At 36.7% G+C, this 27,865-nt stretch overlaps 1 protein-coding gene across 1 annotated transcript in view; it reads right to left on the bottom strand.

Annotated features, from left to right (window-relative positions):
* The window catches only part of PAXBP1 (PAX3 and PAX7 binding protein 1), a 29,056-nt gene extending 2,053 nt beyond the window's left edge, over nucleotides 1–27,003 (bottom strand). Inside the window, exons 1-17 of the mRNA XM_070942613.1 lie at nucleotides 26,487–27,003; nucleotides 21,880–22,005; nucleotides 19,907–20,083; nucleotides 18,741–18,962; nucleotides 17,453–17,556; nucleotides 15,497–15,714; nucleotides 13,893–14,082; nucleotides 8,944–9,067; nucleotides 7,767–7,866; nucleotides 6,717–6,832; nucleotides 5,601–5,800; nucleotides 4,811–4,955; nucleotides 4,595–4,716; nucleotides 3,541–3,617; nucleotides 3,369–3,435; nucleotides 2,310–2,456; nucleotides 168–322 (exon numbers count right to left, since the gene is read on the bottom strand). Of these exons, the coding sequence (XP_070798714.1) occupies nucleotides 168–322; nucleotides 2,310–2,456; nucleotides 3,369–3,435; nucleotides 3,541–3,617; nucleotides 4,595–4,716; nucleotides 4,811–4,955; nucleotides 5,601–5,800; nucleotides 6,717–6,832; nucleotides 7,767–7,866; nucleotides 8,944–9,067; nucleotides 13,893–14,082; nucleotides 15,497–15,714; nucleotides 17,453–17,556; nucleotides 18,741–18,962; nucleotides 19,907–20,083; nucleotides 21,880–22,005; nucleotides 26,487–26,967 (2,771 nt within the window). The 5' untranslated portion in view covers nucleotides 26,968–27,003. The remainder of the gene's footprint in view (nucleotides 1–167; nucleotides 323–2,309; nucleotides 2,457–3,368; nucleotides 3,436–3,540; nucleotides 3,618–4,594; nucleotides 4,717–4,810; nucleotides 4,956–5,600; nucleotides 5,801–6,716; nucleotides 6,833–7,766; nucleotides 7,867–8,943; nucleotides 9,068–13,892; nucleotides 14,083–15,496; nucleotides 15,715–17,452; nucleotides 17,557–18,740; nucleotides 18,963–19,906; nucleotides 20,084–21,879; nucleotides 22,006–26,486) is intronic.
* Nucleotides 27,004–27,865: the final 862 nt, after the last annotated feature.

Raw genomic sequence — 27,865 nt, 5'->3', positions numbered from 1 at the left:
AAATTCTGTTTAATGTATACATATTTTAATCTTGTATTTTATATTTTATGTCATATAGTATACCTTATTTTAACTGAGATGCTTCTGACACAAATAAACATTTTAAATACTATTGTTGCTTATATAGAATTACTCCAATCAACAAAACATTATTTAAAGTAGAGTACCTTGAATTTCTTTTCTCTACATCAGAGCTTCCAATGCTATTTCTGTATATTGTATCAGCAAGGTGAACAAGATATCTACAGAGATTTTCTAGATGAGATACTGTCTTATTTCCTTTAAGATTAATGAACCATTGTTTAGGGAAGCAGTTAATTACCTAGAAAAAGATTATTTTAAAAATAAAATTAAAAATACAGAACAATCCTGAACAGAAAATAGTATTATAAACTCAAAATATCTAGTTGTTTAAAATATGACCAACTACAATGTTTGATATTTGTCTGTAGCAGTATCTGCCATTTTATTTTAAACTGAGATTGTTCGTCAACTTCAGTATTCACCTTACATTGTTTAATTAAATCTGTCATATATGGGAACAGGAAGAAAAACACTAATTGTAAGCTTATTTTCATGTAATTAGCAGTATAATAAAGCATTACATTAGAGGATTGGAGAAGAAAAACTGACAATTTAACTGCAGGCAGTATATGTAACACCCTACTTCAGCAGTGCAAAATTGCACCACCGAAATTTTACAGCAAAGTGTCATTTTCAGCTACAAAATTTTTTATTCTTTCTCCAAATAAGAGTAGAAACTGAAGGAAAATATTTCACTTTCCACTCTTAAATACCCCTAATTTCCCACTCAGCATTTCTAAAATCATGGAGCTGAAATTTGACTATTTTGATACTGAATTTTGTCAATATAATCTTGAGCCATTTGAGAAGGTTTTTCAAATAATACAATGCTTTTCTTTTTTGGCCTCCTAGATGCTTTTTTCTTCTTTTTCCCTCCAAACCATGCAAAAGATAATTTGGGGGGAGAGGAAGAGCAGGGAGTCTATTTTTTTTTCCTCTGGTATCACATGTGACCTTCCAGTTGCTTTAGAGAACAAACTACTGCTCAGAAGGTTATTCATCCATGGCCCAGAATTTAGCAAAAGCTGGTCCCTGTTATATGCATGTGTTAACAATTCATTAATTGTTTTATTAGGGAAATACGGATTAGATTATCAACTGCCAGAGATCAGACATCTGCCACAGATATTTCTATTTATTGCTAGTGTATTATGGACCTTATTGTAAGCCATTTGGGAACTAAACTTGGATAAACAGCGGAGTATGGATGTGAAGCCATAATATGTTAATTTTAGTTTTTGTACTGTTAACACTAGTAAAAAACAGGAAAAGGAGTCCCTGCGGATTTTACTCCGTTACTCATTGCCAATTATAGAGGGCGGTGCTCATCTCCTTTTCAAGGCCTTTGAGTATGCACTGTCCAAAAATGTTTCTGCAGTCATGTGACCAACTTGATATCACAGACTGCTGTTACTTTCCCACCAAAACGGTACCTATTTATCTCCTGGCATTTGCATGCTTTCGAACTTTTTAGCAATTCAAAAGCATGCAAATGCCAATAGATAAATAATACCACTTCCTGTTGGCAGGAGCTGAGGAAAGTAACAGGAGCTCACCCCGTCACATGGCACTCAGGTCTCAAACCTTGACTGCTGGCTTTCCACCAAGGCCAGCATCTTAACCGCCAAGCCATCACATCGCCCCATTAACAATAGTGCTAGAATAGAAATGGAAATTCAAGCGATGTTGTTGTAAAATAGAAGTTTACTCCTTTTTTGGTTTGGTTTTGCTCCTCTTCCAGTGATAGAAAATAGAATGTACTGGGCTCACTGCTGTATTTTAATCTGAACATCAAGACCTAATTGATGAAGATGAACTTCATGGTTACATGTATATTTGAACATATTCAGATCCCTGCTACTATAGCTATTTTAACACATTACCTCTGAATCAGGGGTGAAATGCTCCCGGATCGGACCAGATCGCCCGGTCCGGTAGGGATCTTAGCCGGTTGTTCGGCGATCCGGTAGCGATGGCGGAGAAAGGCTCTGCCCACCCACCCAGGTGTCATTACTTCCTGGTTTTAACCAGGAAGTAATGTGTTTTTTACCTTCTGCGCATGCGCAGAATGTTTTGTACATGTGCAGAAGGTCTACACGCAGCACGTGCACTTCCAAACTGGTAAGGAAGGTAAGTAGATTTCACCCCTGCTCTGAATATATGGGCAACAGACTAAAAAAGCAATTTAAAAAAAATGAAGTGAAATTTAAAACACATTTACTTACACTTTGAGCTTTCTTAATGCTATCATCTCCATACTCAGAATTCTGGAAAGCCATAAGAATGTATCTATTTAGCAAACTATCTATTGATAATTCTTGTAATGTTTTGTTGGAGAATATTCCATACCACTGCAGAAAGTTTCCCAATAGCTATAGAAATAGAAAAATTTAACATAAATAGCAAAGCCATAGAACTGTATCAATATTTGCTGCTATTATTCGTAATTAACACAAACATTTTAAATGAAATATTACTTGTAGAATATATGAAAGCAATCAGCCAAAATTAGAATGTTCTCAAAGCTGCTTACTGTCTAAAAGGAGAGCAATATGCTACAATTCAATTGACTATGTCCCATTTTAATAAAAATTCTTCCAGCAACAACCCATTTGTGTGAAATGGTCTGCTATAAAACATGAAATTTTATCAGTATCTGCTAGCGAAACATAGTAGTAATCGGTAATAATTACCAATAATTGGTAATAAACCAAATAGTAACTTTGGTCAACCATAAAGTTACGTAGATGCTTAAATCAGTAATTTATTTCTATTAGGAAATACCAACCTAAGTGCTAACTGGTTTCCAGAATTAAAAGGTTAAAAAATTGTATAAAGTTCCACAATTGATAAATAGGAAATTCATTATGTACTAGTAGTTACAAATATCTTATACTTTGTAAAAGTGACTCACTGTTACTTTTTGGTTATATTTAGTATATTCTGAATGTGAATACTTTTATATTTAGTTTTTCATGTTTCAGGTATAGAATGTCATTTCCAAATCCATCTTCTTTGCCTATACAATATTCTCAAACTATGTAACATTGATTCATTGCTCTTTTCATCATTCAGAAAGCTTTGGTCACATGCATAGCTTTTCAGAATCACAGCCTTTTGGTACAATTCACAGTAAAGATTAGCTAAATTTCATAGCGATACAAGATCTCAAAGGTATTCCAATTCCAAAGAGTTCCAATTCACTTCACTCCAAAATCAAGCAAATCAACTCATCCATTTGGGGAAAAATCAGTTGGATTAATTTTATTTCTTTGTTAGTTTACCTTAACTGAAGACCAAAATTGGCGTTGGAAAAACAAGTAAGGACCAGAGTTCTTGTTCTCTAAAACACTGAAATACAAAAGATGTTTCAATAAGCATAGAAGAGTTGTCAACATGTTACATTATTACAAAGGTAAATGATTCTGAAATAACAGACTAGACTAGAAAGTTTACCTTTTGGGATAAAGTGGCATGAACACATCATCATCTAAAGTTCGCCTCATTCTAAGTAAGAGGGCTTTGAGTAATGTCTGAAAGTTAATATAGATTATGTTAAAACAATATTTTTATAATGCATTTTAGTCCAAACTTGACCAAGTATTCTTCTCTACATTAGCTGTACATTACTTTAATTAAGAACCTACTTTGTTTTAACAGTATTTTCCATTAAGATTGTTCATGGAAATTCTTTCAGCAACAAGTTACTAGAAGTAATTAATAAAGATCTCATCTAAGACTGGCACTAGTTCTCACTACAAGTAATCCTCAATATATGACCATTTGTTTAACAACTCTTCAAAGTTACAACAGTGCTGAAAAGTGACTTATAATAAGTCCTCACACATACAACTGTCTCATCATTCCCACAGTCATGATTAAATTTGGTTTCTTGGCAACTGGCGCATATTTATAACAGTGTTCCAGGGTCATGCGATCACCATTTGGGACCTTGCCAGGACGCTTCCAAGAAGCAAAGTCAATGAGGGAAGTCAGATTCACTTAATGACCATGTGAGTCCCTTAACGACTACAGTAAAAAGGTTGTACATTTGGATGCAACTCACTCAAATCTGAGGAAAAAAATTATATCCCACTTTTCATAGCACTTCCTCTTTCTAATTTCCCAATAAAAACTCTGTGCAGGTTTTATGAAGAGGGACTGGCCCAAATCACCCAGTGAGTTTTCATGTGTGGGATGTGCAATAGAACCTAAGTTTTCCCACTCCTAATTCAGAATCTTAAGTGTCACATCACACATATCCCAGTTTTTTGTTCTGGATTTCAAGACAGCATATGGAGAAATCACAATCTATTTTCTTTTCATGGATGTTAGATTCAAAACACTAAGTTACTCTGTTCTACTCATATGTGAAGCAAGAACATATCCTATCTGAATTTAGGTCTTTGAAGACACAGAAGCATCATGAAAATTATAATTCAATACTAGTAATTGAAGCAATATATCGAAAGTCATGAATCCAAAAAAGTTAAGTAATTTTTTTTGTCACCTGTGTATTTTTGTTTTCTGCATGTACTACTGTAGGATATCCATTAATTAGTTTCTGGGTAATAGCAATCATCCTGGATGTTTGGGTTGCAGAAAAGGGGTCCCATACATTTTCAGCCAGCACTAATAAAGAAGAAAAATTAGTACTTCTCAAAATACAATTAATTGTACCTTGGAAAATAAAAAAAATATTTTAATTAAATACTATACAAAGTACCTGTTAATTTTGGTAAAACCACTCTTTCAACAATAGTAGGCAACAATGAAACATCAGCATCATCTTTCTCCTGGTCATATTCTTCACATCCATAAAATAGCAGGGATTCAAACCACAGCATACTTTCAAAATCTTGACATTTGTCCTATTAAAAAATAAATGCTATATGTGTCAAGTGTGTTTAAGCTTGAGATGTATAAACAATCCCATACATTCACCAATGTACATCTTTTGGCTGTGGGCTTCACTCTCAGGATGTCTTGAATGTCAGCACAACAAATTCTACTGGTAGACTCTCTTACTTGTTCATAGAAATAAGACATCTGTGTTTTTTATGACACCACAATCTTACATTCCTCATCACTGGCCTTCCTGGCTGAGCTACTGATGTTGTAATTTAGTACTATCTGGAAGGCCAGAAGTCTTCCACACACACACCCCTTTCCTGAACTATTTTGTTAATATATCTAAGTCAGAAACAGCAGACGCTACCAATCTTGTCCTGATATACATTTCCCTCACTGCAATACCATAAATATTTTCAAAGTATACTGATGAAGCTGTTAAGATGTTATACCTCATACCATTTTGACATTTATCAAGTAATTAAACTACTAAAATACTTTAAAAATGGCACATCAGCATTAAAGCAGAAATGTACACTATAGGCCCAATCTAAATGCTCATGAGTAACAACTTGTCAATTAAGAATAATTTCATATGTTTATAGTATTAATTTATACTTAACTTTCTACCTTGTTAAACAGACTAACTTTTAACTTGCTCTTACCTCCAAAGGATTCCAGGTAAGTAACTGAAGTCTTATTAAAGGATTTAACAGCTTGGGTAAGCAAAGGCCAATATAAGCATCCTTATATGAAGACAAATACTTAGAACGCCAGGCTTCAAATTGTGACTTAATATAGTCAATGGAGGAGAAGTTTTCTAATACATCCTCAAAAACTTTGCTGGACTCCTTCAAAATGCGATCTAGGATAGAATTTTTTAAAAAATATTTTAAAAAGAGTTCATCTCCTGTTTTTCTGGTTTATTGTAGGATATGTTTCTGTAATCTAATATACTAACTATATCAAATTCATGAAGCATTCCATATTTTTGTTTTGCATTGTTTGCATGGTTGCTTCTGTTTTGATATTATCTATGTTTTAATTGGAAGTTGCCCACACAGTCAGCTCTATAAATTGAATTAATCCTCATTACCAATCAAACAAGTAAGGAAAATGTAACAAAAGATTCTTAACAATTTGAATGCTTTATTCTAGCTTCTCTCTATATTTAATAATATTTTTGGGATTTTCTTTCCAGCTGGTTTTAAACAATTATTTAACCTGCTGGCTTAAATTTGTGAACAGATCTTGTGATTTATTTTGTATGGATGATTACTTATCAAACAATTATGATATGATAATGATCTGAAAGATTATCTCATGGAAGCAAGGTTCTAACTAAGTTCTCTCTCTAAACAAATATATTTTTAATAAACTACATATTCTATTTTTAATATGTAACAAATTCCAAAAAAGACCTAAGGGTATCCTGTCATTACTTTTCTTAGTCACTCACAAAAATTTGAGTTAAGAACATGAAGAGAATAAACGTACTTTTCAGTAAATCTGGTTTTTGCTACTGCCAAGAGGAATTAGTACTTTTAGCTCCCTACAATGGTCACTTATGAAAGAGAATAAAAGCATATCCTACACTATCCTATATTTCAGCAAGTCAAGGACACTATTACCTCAAAGCTAAAATAATAATAGTAAACTAGAATTTAATTTTTTCCCTTCAGATCTTATATTAAACCATGCCATTAATCTGCTCAAAAGTTTTCTACAAAACACTGTATTTCAAAAATTACTATTTCTATCATTAAGATGAACCATCTAACCTCGTTCCATGTTGAAGTTTGTTGTGTCTGTTGAGGTTTCTTCATCATCACTAGAAAGACCCTCAAGGTGATCGGCCATTTTCCCAGACTGCTCTCTGGCAAGTCTACGACGAGCTCTGTTACAAAGAATAAATGAGTGGTTGCTGAATTGAAGTAACTTCCTAGTAACAAAGGAGGTGTAATATTGTATGGGCAAATATGCCTTGCCCTTTTCATTTGAAGCAGAAATATATTTAACCCATCCACCATAAAGTGAAATGGAATATACAACCTTCAGCCAAAGCCTTTGTAGCCACCACATCAGTTTTTTAAAACTATTCCCAAGGGAAATTTAATTAAAAATAAATTTTGACATGTTTCTGCTTAATTCTTTATTCTAGTATTCTGAAGTGTGGCTCTCGGATATCAATCAAAGGCTCACAAAAATATTATGTATCACAAAAAATATATTATGCAATTATAAACCTTGAATATTTTACTATTTCCCCCTTTTCTTTTAGTTGAGACTATTCATATACTACCCTGTAATTTTCCATCCCTAGCAACTGCTTCACTACTATTCTGTGCATGATCCAAACAGTACAACTAACAGGCTACTGATATATAACTGACATCTTTTCATCAAATGGGCTGACCCGTTGCGGGATTTTTACACTGAAATAATTTTAATTAATTTTTAATTGGATTTTAATTTTTTATGTAATTTTCGAATTTGTTTAATGTTTTCTTTGTAAGCTGCCTGGAGTCCTTCGGGAGAAGGGCGGCATATAAATTACATAAATAAATAAATAAATATACTTCTGATTGTGCATTTATTTCCCATTTTGCAAATTCAAAAGAAAAAAAATACTCTTTTTAAAGAAAGTTACCATTTGGAATAGTTACACACCAAAAATGTATTGTATACTATAATGGAGAAGAATCTGCAGCCCTTCCTATCTTTTAAAACTTCTAGGCTGTCTGGAGCTGATGAGAGTTGGTCAATGATCAAGAACAATATATCATAGACTGTAAGAATCACCCTTTAAAACCCTTGTAATGGTTTACTACCTTCTAGCTTCCCTTTCTGCAGTCCGTCTTTTTACATGTTCTTGGTAGAGGGTTCTATCTCGCCCGAAAGAATCAAGGTTTGGTGCCATCAGTGCTTTATCTGTAAGTGTACAAACACTGAAATTAGGACTGCATCTTTGTAAGGTAAAGTAATATTGTGTGTGTGTGCATGTGTTGCAGTTTCATAGATGTTTAACAAATGTCAACATACGTGCATACATCTATTAAGTTTGATTATACTACTTCTTACCCATTCTTATATAGAAAAAATGGTGTCAAGTGAATTTCATTTTTGGATGGATACTAAAAATATTGAACTTTCTTCAATCTTATCAGCAAAGTTTTAAATGTTTTATCACACCATTTAGAACTTCTAAATGGTAAACAGAATATTTAACAATACTTTTTAAGTCTATGTTTGTATTTTTTAAATAGTGTTCAGCATTTTCATAAAGAATAATTTTTCCATATCCTGCTGAATAACATTTAATGAGCAACAGGAATTAATACATTTTCAGCTGAAGTTAAGACAATTAGCATTGAAACAGAATGCAACTTGATATCTGATGTTTGCCACGTGTGAAAGCAATAAAATGTCTGAAATGTGGGAGGATTCTTGGATGAATGTAGTTTACCTAGCAAACATAGTCTTCTACCAATGAAAGCATGAGATTTCATAGGAGAGGTTACATTCATTTTTAATGGAAATTTTGCAGCATTTATTTTATAAATTAGTCCAAGCAAAATTGTGTAATATGAATTTATTTAAAACAAAACAGGTTAGCACTAATGTTTAAAAATAGGAAGATATGACAAACTGTACCTTTTGTGTTTGTTTTAAAGCATCAGAAACCAGTATTACTGAAACGAAAACTTCTAGCAGAATAGTCTTAATCATTTTCAGGTTCAGATAACTTTCTGTGAAATACTTTTGGGGGGTGAGTAAGATGGTATATTGTCATATAAGTTACTAACTTGTAAATATTTTTTCCTATTTTTAGCCATGGCAAAAAAGTCTGGGAAGAGTACTTTAAAAGTATGAGCCAGATTTCTTTAATCTGATTCTCTTTTATCAGATTTAAACCAAGACATATTTTGAAATTTCACTTTATATTATAACTGAACTATGTAAACAAGGTTGTTTAATGAATAATAAAAACCTTCAAGATGGACTGACTTGAATGGCTTGAAAACTCCGAAGATTCATCTTTAATATCATCTTGTCGTCTTTGGACAAGGCGGGAGGCGCGCTGTTTGTACAGCTGGTGCATTGCTGTTTCAAGTTCGTTAATCAGGAGCACCTGTAAAAATATAATACTTCGTAATAAAAATATTTTCAAGTGTTTAATTGTATGGGATGCCACACTATTCCAAAGTGTACTGCTGCACTTTCAGTTTACTATTAACGTTTAATTACTGAATATTTAATAGTAAAGAACAAAACTAAAGCTCCCTAACTAGAAGCAAACTATCAAGCCTGTACAAAAAAAATACAGAGAAGTTATAAAGCTATCACACATTTTCATTAGCTTGCCCTCAATATCTGCCACATTGGAACAATGGTTAATTTGGAATAATCTGAAAGAAAAAAACACTGTTTCCAAAGCTTCTTTATATAAAAATGGACAGATTATTTTTAGATGACTAAATAGATTGCAAACCACAATAAAATGTAAGTCTCTTAGAAGCTTTTTCATGATTTTAAAACAAAAAACCATTATAGAAGCCTGCTGGGATTTCCAAATACTCTGAAATGTCTATCAGGTTTCACTACCTCAAATAGAGCAATGCGTTCTGTCAATTCTGTCACTTCCCTGGTCTTCTCTCACAAAACACCATCCCTGGAAACATATCTGCTCATAGCTGATCTTCAAAAGGCTAAGCAGGGATGGGTCTAGTTAGTACTTGAATGGGAGACCAACATGATATCCTAAAGATTGTAGTCGACACTGGGAAATGAAAAAAGAATTCCCAGGAGAAAGAAAAGGCAAATCACATCTCTAGTGTTCCAAAAAATGCATGGATGTTTATCAGCAGTTTTCAGGCACTAATGAAGGAAGTTTACTTAAAGTTGACATGACTATAATCTAATACCTGGATTGGAACATACTTATTTGAAGGTTATTTCTTTTAATGGAATTTATTTAGAAACAGATATTCCTATGTATGTTACTACTGGTATAAAAAAAAGTTTCTAATATTAAAATGAAGTTTCAATAATACCTAAAAATAAAAGGGGAGGTGGGAAAAATGTGAGATTCTTGTTTTCTGAAAATTGACAATGATGCTGAGAAAATTAGAATTTATTTCTGTAAGCTTTTATAGGGAAACAATACTCTCTTCAATTTTCAGACAGCTACATTTAAATTTTTATAAGCCCATTTGTTGTTACTTGAATCTGTCTCCGTTTCTTCTCTTCTACCAATTTAATCAAACCAATATTTTCAAATGGTTACAACAATGTTAACTGATACATTAATAACACTGTTTATATTATAATATGGAGTTTGATACCAGGATTCAGAAAGCTAGTTAAGCTATTAACACACAAGGATTTTGTTATAAAAGGAAGTAGCAAAGACAACTTTTTACCCAAAGAAAATGGGTAAAATATGAATTTGAAAACAGAAAATTTCTTACTCTGACAAGGAGCATTTTTCATTAGTGAACTTTTTTTAAAAAAAGGAAAAATAAGTTGTGAACCAGTGAAAATATTTTAAGTAACCAGAAACCTGAGTAAGTGCAAAACACTGAAGATCACTTACAATTACAATCTATCAAAAAGTATCTACCAAATCTAGTGTTCACACTAGATCCCAAGATTTCACTGTTGCTGTAATACTATTTTAGTATTAGTAGTCTATTCTTATCTATGTTGCCACTAGGAACTGAAATATGATCTGCTAAAACAGGTTATCAAATAATCCAAATCACATGGATATACTTTATATTTTCACAAATGTTACCCTTGCTGCCTTGAATAAGACTTAAAATTCAAAAATAATTTAAGATTTTTTTCCCCTTGCCTCTCAATTTGAATTTTGCCAATCCAAGGAAGAAGAAAATGAAAGAAATATGGGAAGAGAGCAACACAACTGATGCATAACCCACTATTGTTCCACCTACAGAAATTCTTTTTGTGAGAAAACTGTCCCACAGGCACCTCACAATCCATAATACACAACAATGTTGTGATGTATAAAGAACTTATTATCTAAGAATGGTATCACTGAAACAGTCTAAATCATACATATTTTTTAGGATCAGTGTAAATTCTACTGATAACTACAATAAGTTTATTTAGCAGATGCTTCTATAGAAAATAGTTTAACTATGCCCATGGTCTTCTTTCCGATTTTCTGGTAAGATTTGAAAGTTAAATTATGGCAAAAGAATTCTTTGTAAATCCATAATCTATAGACTAATAATTGTAAAATTAATATAATATAAAAATCTGGATGAATGTTGGCAAAATTAGATAATCCTGCTGATTCTCCCCTGGGGGAAAAAAATAAGTATTTATAATATACCATAATCATATACACATTCAAACAGAAACATCGATGTATACTGAGTATCTGGTAAGGAAAAAAAAACAGATCTGCCTGTTCAAATTTTCTTTTGTTTTTATTTTGGCTCCTGCTGTATGAATGGTTTTATTTTCTAAACCAATCTTATAAATTACATTACAGATGCATCTATTTTTCATTAACAGAGTATTTGTCTCCTTTCTTTCTTTTTCAATCTCCCAAAAGTCTTCTCCAAAGGTTTTCAAGATGTTTTCTAACAGTAAGACATGTGAGGTTCGGAATGAAAGTAAAGAAAGAGAAATCATGGAAATTTGGGGTGAGGGGGAAGACCTCCCATTTTTGGACTAAAGAGAAATGATTTGCAAGTTGTATGCTTAATAAGCACTGCTTATGTCAAGATTATGGAATCTAAGAAATGTTTTTATTTTGTTATAGTGGATTTTACTCTCTAATGTTATTGTTAGGCCTGTTGTGATTTAAGTATTTCATTGATATATATCCCCCCTAAGTACAAACGTTAGACTGAACTGTCCTTGCACATAACCAAGATATTAAATTTCAACAGGAAAAAATAGATTTAATACACAGAGATAAAAATTAAAAATTCTTATTCATTTTGATTGTGTATTATTATGTTTATATTTAGCAGTATAAACAGTTTGCTGCAGTAACACATAATCAAATTACAGTAAATAGTATTCAATTTAAAACTAAGTATAAAGAAATCTTCCAGTAGCAGTTACATGTTCAGCTATCAACTGCACAAGTATTTAGTAGTGCAAGCATTCCCAGTAGGGAATTGTGAAAATATGTCTGAAGTAATTTACACATAGAAAATCAAAATATTAGATTTGACACACAAAGATGAAAACTGTTTTCCATTTTGTACTAGCAGAAAAGAACTGAAACAATATATACTAAAGTATAATATATATTATACTTTTTGTATTATAAAAAATATGAGATTATTAGTAACTAGACCTTGATTCATGACTGTAATGGAACCTGCCCATTACAAACTGATGTCATGACAGCTGTTAAATGAGGCGATTGCTTCATTTACAACCCCATCCCTGCTCTTCCTAATGCAATTGTTAAAACAAATGCGTGGGTCATTAAACAGAACATGGGGTGCCTCAGAGGCCCCAAGGAGGCCTTCGGACATCTAGTACAAGCCCTGTCTCGGGCCTCTAAGGCTTCCCCCATCCTGAGGCACCCAGTGTTCTGCTTCCTGTCCCCTGGGGTTCACTTAGGCCTTGGACTTGCTTCCCACCCCACTGGGCCTCACACCTTCTTCCACATCAGTTTAGGGAAGAAGGGCAGGCCATTCTATTGCTAGTTCATAAAATGCAATCCCAGAAGCGGCCATTTCCTGAGCAGCCACAATTCAATGCAGCTGCTCAGGAAATGATGTCTGCTTCCAGGATTGCACTGCATGGCCTAGCAACAGAGCCGCTTACTATGCTTTCCTAACAGGAGCTCTGCAGTGTTCCAGCAACGGAGCAGCCTATCCTCCTTCCCTAAACCGGGCTCTGGAATCCTTTGAAAGGTGAACAAGAGAGTGTGAGGCCCCAATGGGTGGGAAGCAGGTCCAAAGTCTGTGACACCCAGTGTGGGAGATGGAAGGGAGATAAGACAGGGGAGCACTACAGCATCCCTGTGATCGGTTATAAAGGCAAACAACTGTGGAGATACTTCAGTGGCTATAACTTTGGGACCAAGGCATAACTAGCTTTGGGGAGGGAAAGTGTCCCCCATAACTTTGACCATTTGTAAGCAAGGACTACCTATATACTTATTACATCACATGAATATGTGTGTGTGTGCACATGATATTAGGTAGGGCTCTGCATAGACAGCTTAAAGTTTTAATCAGGCTCCAATTATCTTCAGAGCAAGACTTCTTTAAAAATAACTTTAGTTTTTGGACTTTTTTAAAGCTTTAAGCTTACAGTGCAAACCTATGCATATTTATGCAGAAGTAAATGATATGTAATAGGACTTACACAGTGCGCAAATAGTTGTGAACTTTGACAAATAGGCATCCTTCAACAACCACAATATCAATTAAACAGTATAGATATATACTAAACTAGGTGAAATAAAGTTTTGGAAGTGTCGAATGGTATTTGACACAAAGTGTCAGACTTCAGAACAAGAGGCACAGAATAATTGTATATTTTACAATCTATAACTCTCTTTGGAAAACCAACATGTGAAATTGGCATGAAACTGAAGTTACTAATTCTAATTGTAAATAATTGGTGCATACACCATTTATTTGGATCCAAAGTTTTCCTATAATTACCTTGTAATACCTCAAAAACTGCAAAATGTAATTAAAAAAGTATTGGAGCATAATTGTGAATTACAATGGTTTTCTGGAAGAAGATATCTTCTAAGAATTATAAAGCTGGTATCAAAAGCTTATCTTCTGTTTCAAGAACTATTCCAAAAGTTAACTTACTATGCTTTTTTACCACCTTTAAAGCCAAATCTTCAAACATGTGCTTTCACTGGCATGTATAAGACAACATGTTTGAGCACAGAGTAAACTTCGTTACTGAAAAAGATGGGATATATTTTGCATTCTTACCTTTTCACTGAAACACTCAAGCAAGTCTTGGACATACCCTCGCATTTCTTGCAGAAATTTATACCGTTCACCAATACCCCCAGAAGACCCTTCTAATCTTTCAATTGTCTTGATAGAATCATCACGGTTTTGCTGATGCCTCTCGTGTTGTTGTTGATTCGCTTTGTGAAATTCTTTCAGTGACTCCAACCTAAAGGTCAAGAACACACACGTTTATATCCAAAGTATAAGTTACAGTATATACACATGGGGGGTGGGGGTGGGGGGTTGTATAACAAGAAACAATCCTAACAATGACAAGGTTGCTGTCAGGAGACAAAGCACATTCCTTATTTCTATTACAAATTTGTTTTTTACTTGTCATGTAAGTTGCTAGAATCACAACTTTTTATATGAAGAATCTTGTAGGATCTTCCAAGATTAATTTTTTAATAATTTATCTTGCTGTAATTGCATTTTTCTTTTTAATTAACTTTTATGATTTATTCTGTTTTATTAAATAAATAAAACAAGACCTCACAAAAGATTAATTGTGGGAAGAGTTTTCTGAAACAGGAAAACTATAGTTTCATAGTAGAATACCTCATATCTGCTATTTTAAGGCTATTGTCCAAAAGTGTTTTTTCAAAAGGCAAATTTCTTGGATGAGAAACAAAACATCTTCAAGAAAAAAAAAAGTCCAGTTGCATTTTGAAAAAGCACCTTTGGGACAACCATGACCTGAATAACTTGAGAATCTCCATAGACATTCAAGACATTTGTGTTCCTTTAAAACAGCGACTAACCTAAAAGCTATATACTCAATACATGATTCTGTTATTTCTATCTCCATTCAGCAAATATCCTTCATATTTACTACTCTGCTGTCACCTATTCTCAGTTATGATGGATATAATCCAGTGATTTTTGACATACAGTGAATTATGGTTTAACCGCTCAGATAAACTACATGATTTAAATAAAGACAGAAATAGTTTTGGCTACTTCTGCTATTACTTTCTCATATGGTATCTTACCTACAGAAGTATCACTTTGGCATAGTACTCAGGACCCTTAATTCCTGATGGTCTCAGTAGAAATCAGAGAAGCACACAAAAATCATGAAAGGCAACTTCTTGGAGGTTAACATCAAGTTTGCAAATAGCTAACCTTTCATTTATCTTTTTTTTTTTTTTTACTAATTTTGTTCACTTTCAAACAATAACAAGGGACTTGTTATATATTCATAAGCATGAGCAAATATTTAGTATACTATACAGTATTTTGAATTTCCAATTAAAATAATATAGAATTTAAAACTTTTACCTTAGTTTGAATTGCTTAAATTCTTATACAATCATTATAAAGCAAGTTGAAAACATCACTTTTTTTTCATTTTTCTTAGTTACAAAATTATTTTTCCAAGAACAGAAGATGTACCAGTCTTCAAAATGGTTCAAGCTTCATTTCCAGAAAAGTAATGCAAATAGCCTATTGAACAGTTTTTCTTACGTTTTACACTGCAGGATCCAGTCTGTGGGCTTCCGTTGATGAAATTCTGATCTGCCCCCCAGACTGAAACCTAGAGGACAGGTCTTACATTTTAATAAGTTGATCTGCCCTACCTGTCTTTAAGCTGTTTCTTTACCAAATCAATAGTAACAGGAGCCATCTCATTACTGGGGGTTTTGAAAGGTATTATGTTATCTGTTTTTTGAGACTTTGTCTCTGATCCATATGCAGCATATGTGTAAGGCATGCCATAAGATGAACCGTAAGGCATTGTCTGGTAAGCATTCTGGTAGTAGAGGTTATTCAGTTCAACAGGCTGACTTGCTTGAACCTACAGGAACGAAACATATGATATGTATAGACATAAAAACTGGGATTCTATAAACTCTATTACAAACCAAGATTATTTGTTAAAAAACAACTAGTAGTTACTGTGAGAAATTACCAATCTAATTATGTTCCTTGGGCAAAGCAGTACATATCAAAGAAAGCAACACCTGAAAACAATCACTAGGAAGCATAAAGCATAAAAGTAGCAGCAAAAACAAGCTTCAAAATTCCAGTTGTATGTGTACTCTTTGTGAACGATTAGTTTACAGGGGTATCACTTTGATGGGGGTAAAGAATGATGTACTACCTGTCTAAGTTTCCTGAAGTGAACTGCTATCACATGCACCATTTATGCTTCTTGCTGGTGTACTGGTACATGAGCAGCAGATGGCATTCACCAGTAGACTAGTCTAAGGATCACCAATTGCCGATTCTTATGCTAAAGAATTAGTACTGGACAGTAAACAATTAGCACAAAATATTAGAGTAAAAACCCATTAAATCTAATAATCAATTAATCTGAAGACAATAAAGCAATTTATTTGCATGGCATTTAGCTCATTATATTGCTTGTTATGAAAAAAATGAATTTATCTATTTCAAAATTCCATTCTAACAAGATTAGCAGGAACATCTTCATATAGTGATTTTTTGCATCATCAAGCAACGTATTCAGCATATACAATATTGAATACACATACCCACACAATATTGAATGGATGGGTGGACAGATACCATTTGAACTAGAATGATAAGTTACAATACATTGTACTGTACCATCTAAATTTATTGCTTTATGTGATCTTAATATATTGCAACTGGTTGAGCCTATAGCAGTGATGGCCAACCTCTTTTTCCTCGGGCGCTAGCGTGCGCGCGTACATGTGCCCACACCCATAATGCAATGTCCTTCCCACATGCCCTGCCCCTCTGCACATGTGCATGACCCCCCCTGCATGCATACATGACCCTCCCGCATGCGCACGCGACCTCCCCTTTTTGGCCTCACATCCCAAGGGAAAAAGCCTTTGCCTCCCAAAACGGCTTGGGGGCGGGGGGGGGGGAGCCTCCAAAATGGCTGGGAGGAAGAAAAAAGCCAATGCCTCCCAAAACAGCTGGGGGGGGGGGAAGCCTCCAAAATGGCTGAGAGGGGGGAAAAAACCTTTTGCCTCCCAAAATGGCTGGGAGGGACGGGGAAAAGCCTCGCCTCCCAAAACAGCACTGGGAGGGGAATCTCGAGAGATCTGGGAAGGCACAGGCAACAGAAAGTGAGGAGAAAGCTAGGTCCCCCCACGCATGCGATCAGGTCTCCCACTTGCAGGGCAGAACTGAAAATCAGCTGGCTGGCAGGAAGCGCGCGCACATGCGCAGTGGAGCTGAGCTGGGCAAAGGCTCACATGCCTGCAGAGAGGGCTCCGCATGCCATAGGTTCGCCATCACAGGCCTATAGCATTATTAATTGTACTGTATGGAAATCTGACATGGTACATTTTAACAAAATCTGAGTTAATTTTATTTAGTGAATTACACATTACTGAACTTTTTGATTTCAACAACATCTATGTTCAGGTAAGCCTAACAGAGGAGACAGGGTGAAATGGTCTATCCTAAGTTTTCATGGGCAAAATCCCTTTGCTACATATTCACAACTTTCTCTTTTGCTTTTACAAATAGCTTGGATCAACTATTGCTAAAACTACCATCTGTTGCTCCAAATCCTAAAACATTTGAATACGTGCCTGAGGTATATTAATGCCTTTCCGTATCTGTTCTTGCTCCCACCGGCTTAATTCTTCATCCTGTTCTCCAGCAATCAGAGCTTCATCATCACTTCCCTCAATACCTAAAGACAAGTAAATATAATAATACAGACTTGTACAACTATCAGAATTAAACATTGAAAGCTTTATTGTCTCTGTGATTCTTTTTTCAAGGAGAAATATCAAGAATGGCCTGGTATCTAGAGATACTTCTAGACATCTACTCAGGGCATCTCTGGCTTCCTGTTTCATCTGAATTATTGTTTTAAATATTTCTTTGAAATAAAAATGGTAGGCAGATGCAGTTCTTTTGTTTCAAAGTATGCATAACTATCTAAGGGGAATGGTAAACAGGGATGGAAGAGAACATCAGGGAAAGTGATAGGTTGCATTTTGGTAAATCTGTCCTTTATTACAGATCTCTCTCATATAGCAATTGTTATATAAACAAGTCCCCACAGATAGCAACGCTCTAAAAAGTCCAAAGATACTTATCAAAACCTTAAGGATTTCCTGTTCTAGAATTTCTACTCATATTCTACATAGTCACTGTAGGTTATATAGTGTCATATTTTACAACCAGTACAGCAAGTTATTGACATTGGGTTATTAATTGTAGTGTCCTGACATAAATTCATTGATAACAGAATCCAAAGAGAAATGTGTATATGTGTATATGTGTGTGTATAATCATTAAGATAATTCTGCAAATTGATATGATGCTTGTCTTTTAGTCTACTGAACACCTGGCATTCCATACTATCACCATTAGTGTCTTCTAAGATCTACCATACAAGTTCATGGAGGAGTAACTGTGCAAGGAAAAGTATAAAACTTCCCCAATTGGCTGGTTCTTTGAGAGCGGTCTACAATTCCATCCTAGTTACTGGAAAAAAATATTTTCATATCTGGATCTAACTCAGGCTGACAGGAGAATAGTGCAGGAGGAAGCCATATAACAAACCATGATTAGAAAACAGAAGACCAAAATCTACATCTCCTTGAATTGTTTGATTCAGTTGTATTGTCAAATATGATCTGCTGTTAAGGCTGGAAATTTCAATTAATTTTTGGTGACCCAGCCTGATCAAAACGCCTGGTATGAAATAACCCATTCAGAAATAGATTAAGGCTTTTGGAAAATAGCTGAGAAGGGTAAGAATATTTCCTCTGTCTACCTGTATGAGTTAACATATGTTTTATATAGTCATAGCAAATATTTGAAATGTAATTTCATTTAACTGTTTTTCTCTTCTTAAAAGTTTACCTATTTCTTCTGCAATCTTTTGCCTCTGGGACTTCTCTTTCACTGAAAAAACGATTCTTCGCTTCTCATCATCATCCTCATCATCACTGGCATCATTTTCATCTTCTCTCACAAGACGCCCTTTACCAGGATCATTGTCAAGGGGAAGAAAGTCACCATGTTCACGAGCCATTTGGCGCTTTTTCCTAGCAGCATGAATAAAAGCAGCATCTGGAATTTCTCCTGAGGGGGAAAAGAGTTATGTTTTAAAAGTTAGCAGTTACATCTGATCGGGGGATCTACTTGTTACACTGCAACTCTAACTGAAAATCTGCATCAGAAAAATAGGCAAGACCCTATAACTTTTCTATCAACATGACTGGCATCAAATGCCAGTCAGCTTGTCCTCTCCCATTGCTTTCTGCCTTAGCAGCCATTTCCTCATTCTCTTTCAATAGAGAACTAATACACTACTTGCAACTCTGTGGATATAAAGATCTAAAATTATTTTAATATTGCAGAATAAACAGTCATAAAAAGATAACATATTATCAGATCAGAAAATAGAAAAATTAGTATCAAACAAAATATTTAAGAAAATAATTCTGAACACACTGAATAGAAACAAAAATTTACAAAATTATATACAACATAAAAGATGAATTCGTGCAGAAAAGGTAACTTTTTATAGGATATGAAAGAAGAAATAAGAGACAAGCAGCCAAATAAATGTACAGTGGTACCTTGTACTCAGCTTTGAAACTGATTGAATTTGGTATTTAACAGATTTTGACATGAAAATTTCGTCCTACTGCTCAACACACAAGCTAGAACTTGTCGATGTCGGCTGCCTTGTGACTCACCACATTGTTCCTTATGGGAGTAATTTGTTTGGTACTCATCGTTTCTGGTACTCAATGTGCCTCCCAGAACCAATTAATGATGAATACCGAGGTACCACTGTATACAGAATTACAACTAAATCAATATATCCAAAATAAAAAATTTAGCTTTTTAAACTATTAAAAAATGGACAAAACCACAGAAAAACATACCAACAGAACTAGAAACACTTCTTTTCTGGAAACAAGTATCTCTTCTAAAAGTACCCTATTACTGTAGTCTGTATTGATTTACATTATTTTTACCTATCAAGCAAAGAAGAATATGTAGGAAAATGTGCTAACCTGGACGAAGAACATTTAGAGATGACAAAGCACTGGAAAATGCTCCTGCAGCTTTGTTTTTTTCTTCTTCCTTTTCACTTTCAACTTCCATTTCTTCTTCTCCTTGTTCACTATTTGTAGTCACATCTTCCTGAACTATATCTTTAAACAGTCCTAGTTTGTCTGCAGTTTGTTCATCTGTGAAACGAATCTATTCAGTACTTCAAATCTCTTTATGGAAAAGTTATTTACACATACTACATTTACACATTTCATTTCATTTCATTACAGTGAAACATTAAATTCAATTCATTAAAATATCATATACTGCATATACGTGTTCATCTAGAATATGTTTTCACAGAAGTGAAATAATTGTCAAACATGAGATATTTCAATTCTCCTGAAAATTTGTTTGGGCCTGCATGCACCAAGGTAACCAAATATTTCACCTACTCCCCATTGTAGAATCAGGACTTCTGCCCTATTGTCTGTTACAGAAAAGTTTGGGCAAGAGATCCAGTTGATTTGGACAGAATGTGATGCAACAGAAATTAATTAGTAGAAATATCTATGACTGGGGGAATTATGCCCCAATTATAAGGTAATACAGTCTGCTTTATAATTTACAATTTACAATTTTATTTTGTGAATGGGTGTGCATGATATTTTCAAATTATATACATTAAAAATAGGGGGAAATCCTAGAATCACTGCAAATAATGATACTGCAGCTGATGGTATATTTAACTAATGCTATATTATAAGGATTACAAAAAAAAAGATTGTTTATCGTATTTAGCCTCAAATCTATTCCAATGGAGAAAAAAACCTGTATAGTTCAGTGGTTCTCAACCTGTGGGTCACGACTCCTTTGGGGGTCAAATGACCCTTTCACAGGGGTCGCCTAAGACCATCGGAAAACACATATTTTCAATGGTTTTAGGAATAATTTTATGGTTGGGGGTCACCACAACATGAGGAACTGTATTAAAGGGTCGCGGCATTAGGAAGGTTGAGAACCACTGGTATAGTTGCTGTTTATACAGATATTTGAAAGCATGTTACCACATATAAATTAGGCATATCTCCTTGGATGATACTTCCTTAGTATTCTTATTAAGGGTTTATCAAAGCAACCAATATTTCAAGATGTCATTGAATTGAATAATACTCCTAAAATTTGGAATGCATCAACTGATGAACAATGGCTCTATTGTGATTGGATTACAACAAAAAGACATGTTCTCAGAAAGGCACCAAATTTCAAAGATTGGTTTAAAGAAATGTGCACACTTAACGCTTGAATTGGCTCTTTACTGATGCAATGGAAAAACCCCAGACACTATGATGCCATGTGGTCAATACCTACTTTGTTAAACAATTTAAACATTCAACTGTAATAGTTTTAAAATGTGTAAAACTTTATTTTAAATGTTTAAAATGTTTTTTTTTCTGTATTTTGGTATTCTAAATTTTATTTGTTGTCTTTTTTAAGCAGTAATATTCTTTAAAAATACTGCCAGTACATCATGAACATATTCCTGTCTTTCCCGTCTTGTAAAGTTCAAAGTCCCATGAGACAACAAATACCTATATGGCATCCTAAGATGAATAGAGAAACAGCACAAGGGAACAAACTCAGGGTGAGGAAAATCAAAATAATAATACGAAGAGACAAAGCAGTTCTCCCAATCGCTACTTTTCATTTCTAAAATTTACAAAACCAAGGTTTGATTTATATTGACCCGTTTCACCCTGCCTGACAAGGTGAGACAGGTATAAATCAAATGAAAAGCAACTGTTATGCGCCCCAAACATTTCTAAAATGCTGCTTATTTCCTATTCAAAACAGTCCAAATGTTACATTTATTAAGTATCTTTAAATGTGCATTGAAAGTGTTCATATTAGCCTCTTAAATCCAGTAGATTGAAATAGATATAATCTTTAATGGACAACTATAACTATTTTTAAAACATATAACTAAGATTACCATCTGCTGAAGAATTTGTTTCTGGTTTTGTCTTTGATTTTTCAAGATCTTCTTTGTATTCTTTCTTAAGCAACTTTACTATCTTTTTGCTGTAACTTGATTTCTTCACTTTAAAAACTTCGATTTCTTTGAGAAAACAAAAAAATAATAAATTAAAATGGTTAAAATTGAATTCTGAAGTTTGAAGCAGAATAACTACTAATAATTTTAACAAACAGAAATTCTGAAGCCAGAACTACTAATGCAAGGATGAAGTCCTAACTCAGACCGAATGCAGACTGCCAGATTTCTCCAGGCAAACTGATGTTTCAAGTGAATTGCCAAACCTTCCACTAGGGATGTGGAAAATTCACTGATTTAGGTACAGAACATTCAAGAGAGTTCTAGCATAGACTAGCATTTTTCAGAAGAAAAACGCTGAACCACTGAGGTGTTTCAGATATATTTTATGCAAAACAGCCTGTTTCAGTATCCTTAGGACACAATAGACCATTTTCAATTTGAAAGCTTTATTTCAGTACATCAAATTATCCCAAAACAACATGGTCTGGTTAGAGCAGTGATGGCTAACCTTTTCCGGACCAAGTGCCCAAAGTGCACGTGTGCCCGAACCTCCAAAATGCAATGTGTGCATGGCCCCCTGCATGCGCCCCACCCCCCTGTGCATGCGGATGCGCCCCCTGCATGTGCCCCGCCGGTGCATGCATGCATGGTCCCCCACACGTGCTCTGCCCTCGCACATGCACGGCAGAGACCTGAAAACCAGCTGGCTGGCAGGAGGCGCACGCGCGCATGCAAAGTGGAGCTGAACTGGGGCGATGGCTCACGTGCCATCAGAGGGGGTGCTGCGTTCCACGTCTGGCACATGTGCCATAGGTTTGCCTACACGGGATTAGAGATTGAGCATGATTAAGTGGGAAATGAAACTCTCAATGCTTTTCCAAGCTGTTCCATTTCCAGAAGAACAAATATCACATATATGCACTCTTTACTTCTCACTCAGCTGCATGCAGAATGCAATCTTCCCCTATCCATCTCATGTGCAGCAAAAAGGTAGTGCCTTTATTCTAATGTAGAAAGATGTTAAGAGAAATCACATTTTTATTCTTTCAGCCTAGAAAAGACAAGCTCCTGTTTTACTTTGAACACAAGGAGCCCTTCTAGCCATCATATGAAACACTGGAAGAAAGGATCCTTTTCTTCCTTTAACAAATTCAGAGATGTGTGAAGCCAAAGAAATTTCTAAACTAATTAATCCATTTTATGGGAAGAATAAACTTGCTCATATTTGTGTAATTCGTAAAACATGGATTCATTAGCTACTCTCATTTGCTAAACTCAAGAAAGACACTTCCTTGCATTAAATCAGTTTATCTTAAACTGCTTTAGGTTGTAAATTACTAGAGACTGTAAGGTGCTCTTGGTAGTCTCTCTCCCAGTATAGATACTGAGATGAGACATAAATACGGGAAAGCATAAGAGGTAGAGGTAAGGAGAGAAGGTGTTGAGGAAAAAGAATTAATTCTCCCGAGATTGCTAGTCAATAGGTGAATAATAAAATTAGACAGTATTTATAAAGCTATAAAACAATGACGGCGAACCTATGTCACGCGTGCCGGAAGTGGCACACAGAGCCATCTCTCTGGGCATGTGGGCCGTCGTCCGTTGCTCTTGCGGGTTCTGGCGCATGGGCCAGCTGGTATTCATACGTGCAGGAGCACCGGAACTTGGAACGGCCATCGCCCAGTGCGTATGCATGTTGCCGAGATGATAATCTTCCGGTTCCCAGTGTGCACCGGCCACCTGATTTTCTGGTGCACATGTGCGCACCTGAAACTATAATATCATCTTCCCGGCGCACGCATGTGCGACTTCTCTTCCGGTTTCTGGCACTGTGAAGATCAGCTGGCTAGCGCGCCGGAACCCGGAAGAGCAACGGGCAATGGATCGCGTGTCCAAAGATGGGCGGTCACTTCCTAGGGGAGCAGAGCTGTCGGCCAGGACGGGCGGGCCAGGGCTTCCCTCTCTTCTCCCCCAAGCGGGCTTCTTGTGCGGCCCCAGCCCTCCAGCCCGCAGCACCAATGCGCATCTGCGGTCCAGAGCACTTGGCCAGCTCGGGTGCACAGGGCAGCATTTGCTGGCTGGGCGGCCACCCGCCCCACCCACTGCTCCTGCCGCCGCCAGGATCGAAGGGACAGCGGCGTTCTTGTACTGCCGCTTCTGGCTGGGATGCTGGAGCAGCAAGGAGGAAGAGGAGCCACGATCATGGAGACGAGCTGCCCCAGGAGGGATGGAGGAGAGTGCAGCTCCTCATGCATGAAGATGCCGCCAAGGGCCCAGTTTGCTGGTGGGGAGTGGCTGCGGGGGCCAGCCGGTCGTTCCTGCCCCTCACCCTGTGACTGCCACTGCTGCTCTTCTGGGGCGGCGGGGCTGCGCAGGAGCTGAGTTTGCGCAGGAGGAACATCTGTCCGGCACCAGGGTAAGAGCTGTGCCGGCCGGGAAGCAGTCACGCTCCCTTGGTAGAAGTAGTGGGAGGGGGGCTGCGCTGGCTTGTTCTCAATGGTGCTTCATTGACACTCTTCCGGTTTCCGGCATGTGCATGCGCACCGGCCAGCTGGTCTTTGAGCACACATGAAACCGGAAGATTATTTTCCCGGTGCGCGCATGCACACCAGGCAGCTGCGCTTCTGGTTTTTGGCAGGTGGGCGGGCACTCCCGTTTTGGCACCTGGTGCCGAAAAGGTTCGCCAACACTGCTATAAAATATCTGGAAAATCATCTTCATGGCTCTTCACGAGAAACTTTTGAAATTGAAAAATTTACTAACAATTGCTTTGACTCTTGTTTAGTACAACCCACCAAAAGTTATATAATTTTAAAAAAATATAGTACTTAAATGATTATTTTGGATGTTGTTTACAGTAGAGAAGCAGGATTCTTAAAATGGATCCCACAACAAAAAAGGTTACTTCTTCAGTTCCTACTTGCCTAACCTAAAGAGATTAAGGAATGTAGAGAACACACTTTTCAGGATATATCAGGTTACTGACAGCTAATACGGAAACATCAGATCTAACAGAACTTTATTGAGCAAAGCCTAGAAACATAAGCCAGGACAATAAATCCATTGAGGATTACCAGAAATAACAACATATCTATTTTAAGTTGATCAAATAAGCCAACTTTATTTATATTCCTTTTAACAATCTTGATCCTTACTCCCTTCAAATAATGGCTTAGAACTTGATTTCTTTTCCTTTTTTTCTTTATCCCTTCTCGCAAAATTCTTTGAAGCTTAATAAGTCTCTTTTGTGAATCCAATACAGAAAAATTACCCAGGTCACTTTCTTGGTTTATTTTTGTTTATCTTTTAATTATTAAGACATGAGGTGGTTTCTTTTGTATGTCCAATGTAACATCTTTTTCAATAGAATTCTTGCAGCCTGTTATTTTTAGATCCACTTTCAGACAAGTAACTTCTGGATCCGCTGTTCAAAAATATCCGTCAATATGTCCAATGTTAAAATATTTTGCTTCATTCTGTATTTATCAGGCCTGAGACAATACAGCAAAATCCAATCAAGTTCAATCCTTTATTTGCATACACCTACTAGAATTTGCCACCTCTTTTCCACACACTATAAAACAATTCTCATACATTTGAGGCATAATAAATCCCAAATATTGCTATACGCATACATGATGACAGAGTTTTTCTCCACACCTTACAATTCTAAACACTTTGAACTGTGTCTCCCTGTAGCGGACATATTATTGGGAGGTATATGAACCACAGCTGAATGTTTTAGAAGGCACCGGCCTGGAGAAGGAAGGTCCATATACTGTAGATCAGTATTTTTCAAATTTGGCAATTAAGATGTGTGAACCAACTCCCAGAATTCCCTGCTAACAGGCTGCTTAATTAATTCCTAGCCTGGGAGAAAGTCTGCAAAACTTAAACATTTCCATAAATTGTGCTGTTTTCTGAATGGGAATGCTTCTAAGTAGAGGAAACTTAGCTTGGAAAAACACCAAGTTTCAAATAAGTATAAGGGAAAAGTCAGTAGTTGATGTGGCGTATTTGGAGAATCTAATACCGGTAGTCCTTGACTACAATTGAGACCAACATTTTTGTCGTTCAGTGAGACATTTAAGTGAGTTTTGCCCCATTTTACGACATTTCTTGCCACAGTTGTTAAGTGAATCACTGCAGTTGTTAATTTAGTAACATGGTTAAGTGAATTTGGTTGCTGGTCAGGTCACAAAAGGTGATCAGATGGCCCTGGGATGCTGAGACCATCACAAATATGAGTCAACTGGCAAGTGTCTGAGTTTTGATGACGTGCCCATGAGGATACTGAAATGGTCGTTAAGTGTGGAAGCGGACATAGGTCACTTTTTTTTAGTGGCGTTGTAACTTCGAACAGTCACTATATGAAATGTTGTAAGTCAGGGACCACCTGTACCTCCGAATAACGAGTTCGTCGAGTTTTAATGTGACCAGCAAAAGCGCTCGTATGCGGGGTGGAGGGCGAGGGAGAAAAAGAAATGAAGCACTAGGCCCCGGAGGAAAAAAGAAAAGGAGCCGGGTCGACGCGTGCTGCTTACCCTCTTCCTCGTCCTGGAAGCTGAGCAGGTTGCGGCTTCCGCGGGGCACCCCAGGCGCGGGTCCCCATTCTTTGCCCTTTTTCCGCTCCTTCGGCTTAGAAACAGCAGACAGCCCGTTGTTTCCCAATGGCAGCTGCTGCGAAGGCGGCGGCGGCGGCGGGACAAGCGCCATCGGGGGTTGCGGCGGCTGCAATTCCGGGGCCGGCAAATTGGGGCCTCCCCGACCCACCACCTCAGGGCTGCTAAACGCGAAGCCTCCGCCGGAGGACGGGGCAGAGGAGGCGGGGGAGACCAGAGGGACGCAGCCGGTCGGAAGAGGCAGCAGCGGTGGCTTAGGGGCTGGCAGCTCAGGCTCTGCCGCAGGCCCATCACCTCCTGGCGGCGGCGGCGGTTGAGACGGCAACGCTTCATCTCGCTCTTCGTCGTCGTCCTCGGACTCGTTCCGCTTCCGCACATTCACGCGCCGTGCCTTGCGGAACATTCTTCTTCAACTTAACCGCCGCCGCTGCGGGAAGGTTTGAAGAAGAATCGGGGGGGGGGGGGGGGACAAGCGCGAAAAAACCAACTACCGCAACGTCGCCGAGAGCGCGCACGCTGCAAGTCACTCCTCGCTCCCTCCCCGTTGCTGCAGCAAGAGCAGCGTCACAGCCTAGAAGTTATCATAGCGCCCTCTACCGTACGCCGCCGTTTTTGACTATTTTTCTCTTTGCCGCCATGGGCAGAGAAAGAAATATCAAACAGGGCTCTACCGTCGAGTTCGCCCTGTTGGCTAGAGCGCCTCGTTAGACCATAGATTGAGGCACGAGTCACTGCCGGGAGGTTAATTGAAGAAGTCGGCCATTTTGGGACAGAGGGGGAAAAAACGTAGGTGGGGAAAGGGGAGGAAGGCCTGTGACGTAAGTGGTCCCTTGGCAACGGATGTGGAAGGGCGGGAAAGTGACCAGTGTATAGAAATGCCCGAAGTGTAGCGAAGTTGCCGTTGTGATCGATCGTCTTATACTAAACGAAATGAAAAATAGAATATTCTTTATTGGCTAAATGTGATTGGACACACAATAAATTTGTCTCCGGTGCATAAACTCTCAGTATACATACAAGTAACAAAGTGGTAACTCATAAATCATAAGGTACAATCACAAGTCGTAAGATACAACCAACAAGTGATAGTCAAAAGATACTAATAGGAATAGGTAATAGGAAAGGTGAAAAAAACAAAATTCGACAGATTTTCAAAATATCCTTTGGTTTAATATGCTAAATAATATACATTTCCGGCAAGCAGCAAGGGATTTTATAAATAGCTGGGAACAATATAGTAAGCTACAAATTAATCACTCCTTATTGAAGTGTACAACACTAAAATCTTGGCTTAATGGACT

Source organism: Pituophis catenifer, unplaced genomic scaffold, assembly GCF_029215685.1.
Source record: "Pituophis catenifer annectens isolate HBS135680 unplaced genomic scaffold, rPitCat1.0.hap2 SCAF_4, whole genome shotgun sequence".
In the NCBI taxonomy this organism is placed as follows: domain Eukaryota; kingdom Metazoa; phylum Chordata; class Lepidosauria; order Squamata; family Colubridae; genus Pituophis; species Pituophis catenifer.
The sequence above is the reverse complement of the archived record's forward strand: the minus strand, read 5'-3'. Positions and strand labels throughout refer to the sequence as shown.